General features: G+C 48.4%; 1 protein-coding gene across 1 annotated transcript in view; it reads left to right on the top strand.

Moving 5' to 3' along the window:
• The window catches only part of gabbr1b (gamma-aminobutyric acid (GABA) B receptor, 1b), a gene marked incomplete at both ends in the record, with an annotated part of 52217 nt that overhangs the window by 36302 nt on the left and 3435 nt on the right, over nucleotides 1–12480 (top strand). Inside the window, 6 exons of the mRNA XM_079750105.1 lie at nucleotides 20–152; nucleotides 1397–1513; nucleotides 6767–6874; nucleotides 7344–7437; nucleotides 8972–9099; nucleotides 11965–12093. Of these exons, the coding sequence (XP_079606231.1) occupies nucleotides 20–152; nucleotides 1397–1513; nucleotides 6767–6874; nucleotides 7344–7437; nucleotides 8972–9099; nucleotides 11965–12093 (709 nt within the window). The remainder of the gene's footprint in view (nucleotides 1–19; nucleotides 153–1396; nucleotides 1514–6766; nucleotides 6875–7343; nucleotides 7438–8971; nucleotides 9100–11964; nucleotides 12094–12480) is intronic.

Here is a 12480-nt window from a genome sequence, read left to right as displayed (position 1 = left end):
GCTGGCCGTCTCCCAACAGATACATCCAGAACTCCCAGCCCTACCTGAACAACATCACGGCGGTGGGCTGCATGATGGCTCTGGCCGCCGTGTTCCCCCTGGGCCTCGATGGCCTGCACGTCGCCCGCAGGCAGTTCCCTGTGGTCTGCCAGGTAGGCCTCTCTGTCTGCTCCCTGCTGGGTAAGGGCCCTGTGGTCTGCCAGGTAGGCCTCTCTGTCAGTTATTAGGGGCGACCCTGGCTGTCTCTTAAATGACGGTGACACTGGCGTGAGCAAGCAACGACGCAAGGATGGTCGAGGAACGGCTCTGTTCGTTTTTACCTCCTGAGCCTTCATGGCTGTCTCTCTGCCGCTTGAGGAGAGCTGCGTCTCTAAATGAAAGTAGGGTTGGGGGGGGGGGGGGGGTTTGTTTTCATGTTCAAGGTCTTACTCCAAAAGCTATTAACCTTGGAGGAGGCTTAACGACAAATGTGCAGATATCTTAAGAGTTCATTTGATTTATTAATCTGTTGAACTGCAAAGTATTTTTTATTTCCTGTGTCTCATCCCCCGCCCCTCTGTTCTCCCCTCTCCTCCCCATGTCCTCTCTGTCTCCCCCTCTTCCCCCATTTACTCTCTGTCTCCCCTCTCCTTCCCCTGTCTCCCCCCTCCTCCCCCATATGATCCCTGTCTCCCCTATCCTCCCCCTGTCTCCCCCTCCTCCCCCTGTCTCACCTATCCTCCCCCTCCTCCCCCTGTCTCCCCTTCCTCCCCCATTTCCTCTCTGTCTCCCCTATCCTCCCCTTGTCTCCCCTCTCCTCCCCCTGTCTCACCTCTCCTCCCTCTGTCTCCCCTTCCTCCCCCTGTCTCCCCTCTCCTCCCCCTGTCTCACCTCTCCTCCCTCTGTCTCCCCTTCCTCCCCCTGTCTCCCCTCTCCTCCCCCTCCTCCCCCTCCTCCCCCTCCTCCCCTCTCCTCCCCCTCCTCCCCCTCCTCCCTCTCCTCCCCCTGTCTCCCCTCTCCTCCCCCTCCTCCCCCTCCTCCCCTGTCTCCCCTCTCCTCCCCCTGTCTCCCCTCTCCTCCCCCTCCTCCCCCTGTCTCCCCTCTCCTCCCCCTGTCTCCCCCTCCTCCCCCTGTCTCCCCTCTCCTCCCCCTGTCTCCCCTCTCCTCCCCCTCCTCCCCCTGTCTCCCCTCTCCTCCCCCTGTCTCCCCCCTCCTCCCCCTGTCTCCCCTCTCCTCCCCCTCCTCCCCCTGTCTCCCCCTCCTCCCCCTGTCTCCCCCTCCTCCCCCTGTCTCCCCTCTCCTCCCCCTGTCTCCCCTCTCCTCCCCCTCCTCCCCCTGTCTCCCCTCTCCTCCCCCTGTCTCCCCCCTCCTCCCCCTTCTCCCCTCTCCTCCCCCTCCCCCGCCTGCCTCCCTGTAGTTCCGTCTCTGGCTGCTGGGTCTGGGCTTCAGCCTGGCGTACGGCAGCATGTTCACCAAGATCTGGTGGGTGCACACGGTGTTCACCAAGAAGGAGGACAAGAAGGACAAGAGGAAGGTACGTGAGCCACTGAGTCTTAGTGGAGCTCCATCCAGATGGAGCCCTGGGGGGGGGTCTGCTGTCCTGAAGAAAACAATTAACACATGCCGCCCCAGGTGTATGTGTGTGTGCCTGTGTGTGTATCTGTGTGCGCACTTACGTGTGTGTGAGTGTGTCTGCGCACTCACGAGTGTGTGAGTGTGTGTGTGTGTGTGTGTGTGTGTGTGTGTGTGTGTGTGTGTGTGTGTGTGTGTGTGTGTGTGTGTGTGCGTGTTCACTCGTGTGCTTGTGTGCACATGTGTGTGTGAGTGTATGTGCATTTACGTGTGAGTGTGTGTGTGTTGGGGTGTTTCTGGCCCGATATTGGCGTTTTATTAACTATGGGATGCGGGCGTGTGAAAGCAGCCGCTCCGATGTGAATAATAATGCGTCCCCGGTGCCTATGAATCAAAGCGCTGCTGCTCTGCCTCTGCTGGCATCCATCATCTCTGCTCACTGCTCTCCTCCTCTCCGTTTAGAGACACTACTTGTTTCTGCAGCTATTTATTTCACAATTCTCCACATCCGTAGGAGGTTCACGGTCAACATTTGGTGGTTTGGCCTTTAGGCAGGAGGAAATTCATTGAATAGAGAAGCTATTATTACCCCCTGTTTAGCTTACTTTTTCATAATCATTTCTCGCAAGTGAACGTAGGCGTAATGGCGCTGTGTGATGCAGCACAACATGGTAGGTACACACTATTCATGAGCTACACTATATCCTGTAAAAGATCTAACGCCTCAGGTTTTTACCGTGTTTATCTGTAGGCTTCCAGTGAGGGATTAGTGAGTTTAGAGCTCTGTTGTCCTTTCCAAAACGCAGCCCGTCATTCACGCCAGCTCACGCTGTGAAACGGAGAGGCTGATATTCAGACTGAGTAACTTTATTGAACTCTGAGCACTTATTAAGATTCTACAAATGAATATTTATTTTTGGTTAATGATTAGTTCATCATTAACACTTATTAAGAATCTACTAATGAATATTGATGATTGGTTAATGATTAGTCCATCATTAACACTTATAAAGAATCTACAAATGAATATACATGTTTGGTTAATTATTAGTCCATCATTAACAGTTATTAGGAATCTATAAATTAATATTGATGTTTGCTTAATGATTATTTCATCATTAGCACTTATTAAAAATCTACAAATGGATAGTGATGTTTGGTTAATGATTAGCTCATCATGAACGCCTTATAAAGACTTGACTGAATGTTGAATTAGTAATTTCCTTGTAGTCCTCCAGAGCGCTGTAGCAGCTGTAGCTGCTAAACGGCTAGGCGTGTCTGTTCTACATCTGGGTGGACGCCCCACTGTTTGTGATGTTCTCAGTGAGAGGGGAGCGTTTCCTCGTCGTGTTACAGGCCCCACAGTGTGTGATGTTCTCAGTGAGAGGGGAGCGTTTCCTCGTCGTGTTACAGGCCCCACAGTGTGTGATGTTCTCAGTGAGAGGGGAGCGTTTCCTCGTCGTGCTACAGGCCCCACAGTGTGTGATGTTCTCATTGAGGAAGGAGCGTTTCCTCGTCGTGTTACAGAGCACCACACTTGTTTAGTGCTCTATGAGCCTGCCGTTTCCTGCAGAGTGCCCCGAACACCTCAAGATGATATGAAGGGATTAATACATGTTTGAATAGCGGTTAAGAACAGTGATTGGGTGTTTGCCTAGTAATTGTCAACAAAAAACGCAGTAAGCTGCTTTATTGTGTTAACTGTAGGCTCCTTAAACAAAAGGCAGGTGCCCTGCAGGCAGCAGAACGCCCTCTGTCTGACTGGGGCCTATATTAGTTTTTAGTATAAAAGGCAGTAAGATATCCTTGAATCATATCTTTAATTTATTTGGCAAAATTAGTTTTGCATTCAGTAATATTACATATCTGCACGGAAAATTGCTTTCGGCAGACTAAATCAATAAAATATCAGTTTCCAACCCTAAATTCTCACTTCGGCCTATCCCTAGTGTGTGTGAGCATGTGTGTATGTGTGACTGTGTCTGTGTGTGGGTGTTTCTTTATATGTGAGTGTGTGTGTGTGTGTGTGTGTGTGTGTGTGTGTGTGTGTGAGCGCGCTTTTGTATATGTGAGTGTCTGTGTGTGTCTGTGTTGTTCTGCTCGTTTATCTTTGGGTGTGTGTGTGTGTGTGTGTGTGTACGGTGTGCATGAGTGTGTGTGTGTGCATGAGTGTGTGTGTGTGTGTGTGTGTGTGTGTGTGTGTGTGTGTGTGTGTTTGGGAGGCAGGATGGTTTTTACTTAACCATGAGGCCGCTCGCCTCCATACGTCAGACTGATTTATTCCTCCGTGGATCATCTTCATTTTGTACACCGTAGCTCTCTCCCCCTCTAGTTGGTCCACCGAGAGAGGTGACACCAATTGCTTGCCCTTGAGCGTTGCGTGGGGTCTATTTTTCATGTAACTACGGCCCCGAAACAGTTCCACAATTGGTCCCCGAGGCGAGAGACCCGCCTCCTCCAATCTCATCCCTGTCCTCAATAATTGAGCCCCCACGTCTAGCTGTGAGTGACACATGCTCCATCCAGTAGGGGAATAGAGAGGTATTCATGAAGGTTTTTAATCCCCTCAGGAGAGTGAGAGACAGAGAGAGAGAGAAAGAGAGATAGAGAGAGAGAAAGAGAGAGAGAGAGAGAGAGAGAGAGAGAGAGTGAGAGAGAGAGATAGAGAGAGAGAGAGAAAGAGAGATAGAGAGAGAGAGGGAGAGAGAGAGAGAGAGAGAGAGAGAGAGAGAGAGAGAGAGGCAGGTTGTGATAGAGAGGATAATATCATTGGGAGCTGAGATGGAAATTGTATGGCCAGCAATTGCAAGTCCCGGCCTCATTATTTTGGTCAAACGTCAACCTTTGGTCCGGTGCAGCTCGACAGCTATTGGCTGACCTATCTCCATGCACGGACCGGGACCCCCGGAACGTTCCCCGTTAGCAGTAATGCAAAATAAACAAACCTAAAGGGTGTAGCTCAGGGCCCGCACGTCTCGCTGTAGGCTAAGGCCAACCCATTTGTGTTTTAAATGAGTGTCTGGTGAGGATGGCCATCCTGCAGGTGGCATCACTTACACACACACACACACACACACACGCACGCCTCAGTCCCCGTGTTCCTGAGAACGTGTTCCCTGGCAGAGCGCAACCAGGAACCATTTATGAAGCTTTGTTTCTACATGAAGGCCCATCAGTCATATTCAGCTCTACATCATTATTAGGAGGGTGAGAAATCGGTTTCATCATTTATACAGCGTAGGTGAATGACTTACAAACTAGTAACAATAAAAACTGAATAATGCTGCAATTCAATACTTTTGTGTGAGGTCATCTAACATGAGGCAATGAGCGCCTACTTAGGATTTATAAGGGATATTTAAAGGCTGGAAACGCCCAAGTACCATTGCAGCAGTTCCAAGTAATAAGGAGTAAGAAGAAGTAAGGCATGGCGGTCATCGTGGTCAATGAGCCACCAAAGACCTGACTCCTGCTTTCTTGTGACCTAACTAATGAGGTTGCTTCATTAAATGGTTAGGAGTAATTTAACTTATTCAAACATTGAATTATCTCAACTTACACTTTGTAAATGATCTAATAAAAAAATATTTCATGATCATGTCAAGAATCCACAACTGATTATGAGTTACTTATGAGTGTTAATGCAGGAACAATGCAACAATGCTTCATAACTGATTAACTTACGCTTTCCTAGTTTACTGATGCCTCAGGTTATTCTGAAGTGATAGCCCTTGGTAAACAACACTTCTTAAAGTAGTACACAGTGGTTCACTTTAACCTTTGAGTGGATGAAGTCCTAGGGATGATAATGACTGTGAAGCAGGCAGGGACTTCACAGTGGAGAACCACCACCCAGCTCCGGTCTGCTGTGGTAACGATAGGGTAAGACAAAGGCAGGGGAGAGCGATGAGCGGGGCGGTCCCTGTGGAGGGGAGGGGCTCCACTAGTGGGGGTCCCCTGTGCTTCTGTTTCCCCATCAACAATAACCTTGAAGCACTGAAGCTTGTGACTAATGACAACGACATCAACAACAACAAATTCATTCCACCAAGCGTTACGCGCGGCACTGTGGCCTCTGAAACCGCTTCACTGTTGAGTTTATTTCTTTATTAGAATACATGAAGGGTCCCTATCTCTATTGATCGGGTCCTGGAGGCTGCCCCCCCCTCCTACTTGGCTGCCGCCGGGGGCTTGGGGGCAGATTGAATCGGTCACAGCTACAGAGGGCCCACGGTTTCCCTGGTCAAGCTTGGCTTCTCTTCTATTTATGGCTCAGTAAATCCCTAGCCTGGAGCCATGGGGAAGGGGATTTGGGGTAATATCTCTCTGCCCCTCCACCTCCCCTAGTATAGTAACCTTTCCACATTGGGGACGTGTTTGTGTTCATTTCTCTGTTTGATTAAAGTCCCTAATAGTCCATATTTTGGAGCTTACTTACTATTCATCAAAACACCCAGAAGCTTTGGTTGAATCCAAACACATTTCGTCCATAATATACAAATCCTGCCATGTTGGTGACATCAAAAGTTGGCATTTTCCCAAAGGAAGATTCTCCAGGATTTTTCGGTATGTCAGCAGGATCTGATTTAATTCCAAAGGATTTGTTGCAGTAATTTTTCCCTCTCAGACGTCGTTGCCTGAACTTACTGCTACGGTATATAGGACAGCTTAGCGGTGTACCCTGCTGTGTTAGTCAAAAGCATAATGGTTTTAAAGCTGCACTATGTCACTTTTCCTAACCCCATGTACCCCATTAAAGCATATACATCCGATATATGCTACCATAGGAAATACACTACTGTTCAAAAGTCAATAATTTCATGTTTTCCATGACAGTTAATTGCACAAGGTTTTTCCAGTCATCAATTAGCCTTTCAACACGATTACCTAAACAATGTACAATTAGGGCACAGGAGTGATGGTTGCTAGAAATGGGCCTCTGTTATTCCATAATTCCAAGCTAGAATAGTCATTAACCACCTTAACAATGTCTAGACTGTATTTCTGATTAATTTTATGTTATCTTCATTGAAAGAAACAGTGCTTTTCTTTAAAAAAAAATAAGCACATTTCTAAGTGACACAGAACTTTTGAATGGTAATTTCGCTATAACTCTAGCTACAACTCAAACCACTAGAGGCTGCTAATGGGCAAGTGTAGATAGTGCAGCTTTAAATGTCTATTCATGTCCATGTTCTCCCTGTTTTGCCAACAGCACCTTGAGCCATTCAAACTGTATGCCACGGTGGGGGTGCTGCTGGGCGTCGACGTGCTGTCTCTGATGATCTGGCAGATCGTGGATCCTCTACACATCACAGTGGAGGTACCATCCATACACCATCCTCTCCCCCGTCCCGCTGGCTGTCTGGCTGCTGATGGTTGATCTGTAGTAATCTGAGTTCAACTCAATGAAGTTCTTCTTTGTTTGTTTTGTGTGTGTGTGTGTGTGTGTGTGTGTGTGTGTGTGTGTGTGTGTGTGTGTGTGTGTGTGTGTGTGTGCGTGTGTGTGTGTGTGTCTGTGTGTGTGTGTGTGGTTGTATATGTTTGTGTGCGTTTGTGTGTGCGTGTTTGCGTGTCTGCGTGTGTGCGTGCCTGCGTGCGTTCGTGTGTATATGTGTGTGTACTTGTCTGTGCGTATGTTTGCGTGTGTGTGTGTGTGTGCGTGCGTACGTATGTTTGCCTGTGTGTGTGTGTGCGTGCGTATGTTTGCTTGTGTGTGTGTGCGTGCGTATGTTTGCTTGTGTGTGTGTGTGCGTGCGTATGTTTGCTTGTGTGTGTTTGTGTGTGAGCAGAAGTTCACTCGAGAGGCCCCTAAGGGGGACTTGGATGTGTTGATCCAGCCGCTGCTGGAGCACTGCAGCTCAGAGAAGATGAACACCTGGCTGGGTGAGACTCATCCCTCTGTCTCTATCTGTCTCTCTATCACATCATCCCCACCCTCCTCCCTAAAGCAGAGGGTGCCCGGGATGAATACTGCATTCCTCGTAGCATATAGTATTTGTTGATGACTCAGATTCCGTTTTGATCCTTTTAGGAACTCCCGACACCTATGGGTGCATAATGCCGTGCAGCCATTTTGTGCTGTGTTATTTGTGCCCGGGGGTTGAGCACAAAGCATTAAGGACATTACCCGCCTTTATACTTTCTCAGATCTGTTTCAGCATTTCGCAACTTCTTTGCAAGATGTAGAAAGACAACCCGACCACACAACGAGAGAAACATGAAAGGCTTTGGTCCTTGTTCCAGAGAGACCGTGACAGCAGAATAGAGGGTTTGTGTCCCTTCATCAGCAGACGTTAGGGGGGTGAGCTGAGGAAGAGGCTTCTAGCAGCAGCTGTAATCTGCAGCGTCCCCCCCCGTCCCCCCCGGTGACTAGCGTTGCATATTGAGCTCCCTGTGATTACAGCCCCGGCTCCACGTCAACGTCAGCGCAGTAAACAAGTACATATACACAGAACATCAACCCAGCGCGCCGCTCGGGGACTACACAAAATAACTACTTTACGGGCGCACCTGACTTAATATTCAATCTGTGGGGATTTTTCTCAGCAAATATTGAAGAATTAAACCATCAGATTGTTTGAGTGTGTTGTTACTTTTGAGTTTGGTCTCTATCAGAAAAAAGTATTTCCTTCTAAATTTTCGTTTCCCTTTTTATAAATGACTTCATGTATTATAATCGACTCATATCTATATGAGAGATGACATGTTTTAGACTGCAGGGGTTACGATTCAGTATTTGACAGACATGAGATTCTACTAACATATTCATATTGTTTAAATGTACGCAACATTTTAGAAAACAATCTGTTTTCCTTTTCCGTCCGTGTTGTCGGCCCTCGTGAACCCGGTGTGCATCCGTTGCTTTTGGAAAGCGTCAGAGTGAGAGCCCTTGCTGGCGTTGTGAAGGGTTGGTCTGGATGTACGAGCCTTGACCTCAGCGTCAACGTAAACCAGTCCAGATCCGCCAAGGCTACAGCGGCTGTCCCTGTGGCGGGAGGACCATTGTAGCGCGCCGCAGGAGTCAATACTTCCTACCCCATCCCCGCATTCACGACCTACAGCTGTGGCTGCTGGCCGTCAAAGAGCCCCGCCGTGCCAAGGACAAGGCGCAGAGAACCCCAAACCCTTCTTCAGGTCACTGCCAACCCCCCCCGCCTCAAACCATGCAGTCCCATTAGCATATCATACCATCTGGACCGCATAATAACACACACGCGCGCGCACACGGCGCTCGCGGGCATCAACGCACACACGCACACGGAGCCACGCACAGCCAGTCTGGGCAGCGTTAACGCAGAGCTGGCAGAGAGGACAGCGCTGGACCTGAGTGGGCGCGAGGAGGAGAAGGGAGGTGTGGCGGTGGGAGGAGGAGGATGGACCCCTGAGGATCCACTCTGACCTGTTGCCGGTCTTGCAGGTGTGGTGTACGGCTACAAGGGCCTGCTTCTGCTGCTGGGCATCTTCCTGGCCTACGAGACCAAGTCCATCTCCACGGAGAAGATCAACGACCACCGCGCCGTGGGCATGGCCATCTACAACGTGGCGGTGAGTCAGGCTGCCGCTGCCGGCCGAACGGGTTCAGCATTCACACATGCACATGGGGAGGTAAACACAAAGGTGTGTCATCACACCCTGCAGTGCTGTATAGCAGCTGCTGTGGGTCCGGGCGGCCAAGGTTAATCTGATTGTCAGTTGTGTTTCTCGCTTTCGCTCTCGCTCTCCTCCCAGACTTCCGCCCTCTCCTTTCACTTCCTGTCCTCCACCACCTCTTTCTCTCTCGCTCTCACTCTCTCTCAGTCTCACTTTCCAGTCGCTCTATATCAGTCTCTGTCTATCGCTCTTTATTTTTCTCTCTATCTCTCTATATATATATATATATATATATATATATGTATATATATATATATATATATATATATATATATATATATATATATATATCTGTGTCTCTCTTTCTGGTTTCGTTTTACTGCCAGCGTCAAACACACTTAACTCCACACGTCTGGAGAGCAGAGTGAGATGGCCGAGAGGCAAAGGATCCTTCTACTGAACAGCTCCCACCGCTGGTGGGGATAGTGGCCGGCCTTGGTCAACACACCACTGCTGTGAGCTGCCTTTGTAATGGGCCTGGTATAAATAGACAGAGCTAAATATATATGCTAATGATTCCCTAGGTATCACCATAATGAGGTCACAACTATTGTACGAGCTGTGACTACATACGTAGGTGCAACTACAGTAACCAGCCCTCTTGCATATAGTCAATTAAAAGCGTGTCCAAGAACGTCAGAAGTTACTACACACTAATTTCATTCATCTAAAGATGAAAGCTCGCCTATCATTACAGTAAGAGGAGTCTGCGTACTTGTGATTAAAATGATGTGGAGCTCATGCAGGTTTTCTTCCCCCAATAAACAAGACAATGTCTTGAATACTTGATCCTTGGCCGTCGGTTTTGAACTTTCTAATGGCAACAAGCTGACTGGCCAGAAGCTGCTCTTTATTGAAGGGCCCCACGTTGTCCCACTGTTCTGACACAAGCGGTGAGGTGCAGGGGACGGGGGCGGGGAGAGGAGCTAATGGCTACTCCGGAGGGAGTCTGCATCAGCCACAGCAGAATTATATCTGACAAACTGGATTTACGCCAGGCATCTCCATCTGAGGAACAACACCACGGCGCGCAAGTGATATTTATATCCCTTCACAGGCGTCAATAGGCCCTCCTCTTCTTCTGCACACACACACACACATGCATGCATACCTACGCACAACCACACACACATACCTACGCTCATGCACATCCACATGTAGAAGCGTACAACAGGAGCGTACGGGCACACACAGACGCGCACACACACACACATGTGCACACACGCAGACACACACACACACACAAATACAGACACAGACAAAATGGTTGTAGTTTAATTTGTCTCTGAGGATAGTCCATGATGCAGCGAACCCAATCTAAACCCAAAGATGAGTGGGAGAGATGCAAATGAGTTACAGAGGGAGAAAAATTGCCTTTTGTCTTTGGTGTTCTTATTTTATAACTCTGATTCTCTCAATTCCATTAATGTTTGGAAATCAACTGATTCTGGTTAGACGCTTTTATACTGTATATTTTCAAGGAATTAAACTGTAATGCTATGTGTAGGTAGCATTACCATGCATGATCATGTATATATATATATATTCACAACTGTTTAACTTTTTAACCCTTATAACCTGAAGATAAACTTTCCCATTATACCAACCATTTCATAATATTTTTTGGAACAAATTTTAGGCGATAATGATGCAAAGAAAAAGGAAAATCTGCATTCATTTTTTTTCACTGAATAACAGGGATGAAGGAATTGCAGATCATTGATCACATCCTATTGATTGTAGACCTCCACCCAAACCATCCAACCGCTTACATTGCCTCCTGTCCCTCACCGACTTTCTGTCTTTGTCCCTGTATGTCTCTCTCCTTCTCCTTCTCCCTGTCTCTGTCTCTCTTCTCTTCTCTTTCTCTCTGTCTCTTTCTTTTCTCAGTCTCTCACTGTCTGTCTCCCTCTCTCCATCTCAGTCTCAGTCTCAGCCTCTCCCTCTCTCAGTCTCAGTCTCAGTCTCAGTCTCTCCCTCTCTCAGTCTCATTCTCAGTCTCAGTCTCTCCCTCTCTCCGTCTCTCCCTCTCTCTCCCTCTCTCTCTCTCTCTCTCTCTCTCTCCCCCCCTCCCTCAACTCCACACCTAGTGACACATGGTGGTGTGTCTCTGACCCACTGTTACGGCTCCAGGATGTTCGCTTGCTACGTCTAGGGGGGAAGTAGGGGAACCATAACACATGTAACTGTTGGACTGACTGGGAGAACAATAACGCATGGCACAACAGCAAACTAGTTACATAGGTATTTATTTGGCGAGCATTCCGCCAAGGGGAATAGGGAACTATAAGCGGAGCCAAATCAAAGAAAACAAGATAAAGTGACAACTAACTAGTGCACACATACAACCTAGCTAATACATACAGAGGGTGGACCCGCTTCTAACCTGATGTAATAACAGAGGAAAAACTATGTGATGGTAGTGTACACCCAAGGGTATCTTACCTATTCACCTAAACCCCTATGGCATCTCAAAAACAAAGGCAACAGCATGACACAGCCAACAAACAGGCAGACAATGGCGTGTTACAATGGCGACAGGCAGGTGCAGGTTATCAAGGCCTGATGACACTGATTGGCCATCAGACAGCTCCCAGATTGGACAGGGGGTTGGACGATGGTGGAGGAACAGCCAATGGCGTGAGACCTACGGAGAACACAGGAAGACACAGGAAAACGGCCGCACACGTAACACCCACTGTCCCAGTGTGGCCAGTGAGGGCCCCTAGTGACGGGGATGTTTGGTGTGGTGCTCCCCAGGTGCTGTGTATGATCACCGCCCCGGTCACCATGATCCTGACCTCGCAGCAGGACGCCTCCTTCGCCTTCGCTTCGCTCGCCATTGTCTTTTCCGTCTACATCACCCTGGTGGTGCTCTTCGTCCCCAAGGTGTGTATGTGTGTCTCTGTGTGTGTGTGTGTCTCTGTGTCTGTGTGTGTGTGTGTGTGTGTGTATCTGTCTATCTGTGCGTCTGTCTGTCTGTCTGTCGGTCGGTCTGTGTGTGTGTGTGTGTGTGTGTGTGTGTGTGTGTGTGTGTGTGTGTGTGTGTGTGTGTGTGTGTGTGTGTGTGTGTGTGACTTCATGACTGTGCATGCAATTATTTCTCACTTGGCACCAGTTTGACCTTGAAGTATTGTAATTAATGGAGGATCAGGACAACAGAGCGCTCTTTATGTGTTGTTAAACGCACTGCAGGGAGAGAGAGCAGAAAAGAGCAGAAGAGTTTAATCTAGGGCTGATTTGAGATTCATCTAAAGTAGCAGGCTTTATGCTTCA

Source organism: Pollachius pollachius (genome assembly GCF_949987615.1).
Source record: "Pollachius pollachius genome assembly, chromosome: 13".
Classification (NCBI taxonomy): domain Eukaryota; kingdom Metazoa; phylum Chordata; class Actinopteri; order Gadiformes; family Gadidae; genus Pollachius; species Pollachius pollachius.
This window is presented reverse-complemented; position numbering and strand designations above follow the sequence as displayed.